At 44.2% G+C, this 2,556-nt stretch overlaps 1 protein-coding gene across 1 annotated transcript in view; it reads left to right on the forward strand.

Annotated features, from left to right (window-relative positions):
* The window catches only part of COPG1 (coatomer protein complex subunit gamma 1), a 24,457-nt gene that overhangs the window by 11,046 nt on the left and 10,855 nt on the right, over positions 1-2,556 (forward strand). The window contains exons 11-13 of the mRNA XM_018569655.1: positions 39-106; positions 1,048-1,236; positions 2,150-2,245. Coding sequence (XP_018425157.1) covers positions 39-106; positions 1,048-1,236; positions 2,150-2,245 — 353 coding nt within the window. The remainder of the gene's footprint in view (positions 1-38; positions 107-1,047; positions 1,237-2,149; positions 2,246-2,556) is intronic.

Genomic DNA, 2,556 nt, shown 5'->3' on the forward strand with positions numbered 1-2,556 from the left:
TTTTATTACTCTGCTTACCTTATTTTATTTTTCATTAGTGTTACAGCTTTTCTGCAGTTCTCCCAAAGCTGCCCTTCGCTATGCTGCTGTCAGGACCCTCAACAAGGTAATCTGCTTCAGTTTGGAAAGCTATATTATTAATGGAGAGGATGTTGGGCTTGTCTGCAGATCGCATAACAACCAATCAGATTTTACCATTTAGCTGTTGAATGTTGGATAATGCTTGCAAAGACCAGATTGGTTGCGATTAGGGATGCACCGACACCGATACTAGTATTTGGCTGAGTACGCGCTCAAATGCTCCGATACGTCCCTCCAGTACCGGAAGATCTGCTTCTAACCAGCAGTGTCGGGGGAGCATGGAGCTGGTTTCCTTTACAGTAAGAAGGCCGGTTGGTGGGTTATGACCCACCTCCCGGTTTCCTGACTGGCTAGGAAGCCGGCTTCACTTGTTGCTAGGCAGCCTGGCTTCCTAACCAATCGTGAAGCCGGGCGGCATGTAATGACCTGCCTCCCGGCTTTCTGATTGGTCAGGAAGCCAGGCTGCGTAGGAACAAGTGAAGCCAGCTTTCTGCCCAATATGAAAACAGGGAGGCTGGTCATGACGTGCCGCCCAGCTTCCTGATTGGCTAGGAAGCCGGCTTCATTTGGTCAGGAAGCCAGGCGGCCTAGCAACAATCAGGAAAACTGACAGCACCTCATGACTCACCGCCCGGCTTCCTGATTGGTCAGGAAGCCTCAAGTGAAGCCAGTGTTCTTTTGCTAGAACACTGGCTTCACAGGCAATAAGGAAGCCGGGCGACGGGTCATGATCCTCTGCCGACTTGCTGATAATCGGGGCGCAAGGCACCGCTACTCGGTATCGGCAAGTGCCGGGGGGAAAAAATATTGGTACTTGATACTGAAAAAACGTCATCGGTGCATCCCTAGTTGCAATTTTATGCAATCTACATGCTGAATCAAAATAAGGATATCCATCATCCATTTAAAGACCTAATTTGTGTCCCCCTATCTCTGTTCTAAGACTGTTTTTGTCAAATTCGGTAGGTGGCCATGAAACACCCATCAGCTGTAACTGCCTGCAACCTTGACCTGGAAAATCTGGTGACAGACTCGAACCGCAGTATCGCCACCTTGGCCATCACCACGCTTCTGAAGACTGGAAGTGAGAGCAGCATTGACCGGCTTATGAAACAGATCTCATCCTTCATGTCGGAAATCTCAGACGAGTTTAAGGTTTGGACCAATAATGTAATAAATACTGTTTAGTTTAGACATTTAGTCAACTGCTAGGTGATGAACTGAATGGAGGCATTGCCGACATGAACCAAGATTGCAGCCTGGGTTCATCAATATGAGTGCAATGCAAATGTAACACTTTTTTGATCTTCTTGTACAATGTCTCCAGCATGAACCTTCCCTTTTAATGTGAACAATAATCCAATTTTAGGTCACGGGATCTGATAACTAAAGGTTTAGAAATTCCAGTATTGCCAAGGTATACAGATTCCTGGGAGTATTGAGACATTTAAAAATGGTTACTATTTTTTTTAAAGAAATAGCCCGTGGATTGTATTTTTGAGTAATTTGACAATTATTTCCAGGGCTTGACTGAAAGAGATCCTGACACCAACTTTAAAAAATGCAGGTTAAGCACAGAAAATTAGGTATTTTAAATGCTTACTTTCAGTGTTTTTCCTCTACATAAGTAACCTTTTTTCAATTGCAATGTGCCTTTGAACTTGCTAGACAATTGGCTACTCCAGGAAAACTTGTTCAGTTGCACAGCCCCCTCCCACGTTTCATGTCTTATCCCTAAAACCCGGGTGTGTCTTTTTACTCTCTGTAAGGGGGAGCTGGACCCCTTCACCTGCCTATATCACTTTTTATGTAGCTGCCAGTGGTGGAGCGATGGGGAATACTGTAGAGTGTCACATGCTCCGAGTCTGCTGACATCACATCCATGATGTACATAACATCCATAAAATATGTTAAATGCACATATAATCGTGTGGGAAGATTTTAGTTAAAATGAATAGTCTGGCAGCAGGGTCTCTTTAAAGTACTTTCCTCAGTCAGCGTCAGATATTCGATCTAAGGATGAGTTTTCATTTGCTGAGGTTTTTCTTTTCCTTTTCTTTCCCCCCAGGTGGTTGTTGTGCAGGCAATCAGCGCTCTGTGTCACAAATATCCTCGCAAGCATGCCGTCATGATGAACTTCCTATTCACAATGCTCCGGGAAGAGGTAATTAATTGGATCTTGAGAACCTACAGGTCATAAATTGCACGATTGTATCACCATAGTGAGCAGTGGTGTATCCAGGCAAAAGGTTTCCAAACCGCACATAGAGACAGAAGATGATTGGGTATAATCTCTTCCTCCTTCAAGGCAGAGTGTTGCAGAATCGGAAATATTTATTGGCTATGTTTATATTCACTAGGGATGCATCGATACTGTTTTTTTGGTATCGAGTAGCGATATTTTTTTTTCGGTACTCGATCCTTACCGAATACTTATAACTGTAATGTCCTTTAAGGAAGCCGGGTGGCGTCTAA

The sequence above is a fragment of the Nanorana parkeri genome, unplaced genomic scaffold (assembly GCF_000935625.1).
Source record: "Nanorana parkeri isolate BGI_ZX_2015 unplaced genomic scaffold, ASM93562v1 scaffold1372, whole genome shotgun sequence".
In the NCBI taxonomy this organism is placed as follows: domain Eukaryota; kingdom Metazoa; phylum Chordata; class Amphibia; order Anura; family Dicroglossidae; genus Nanorana; species Nanorana parkeri.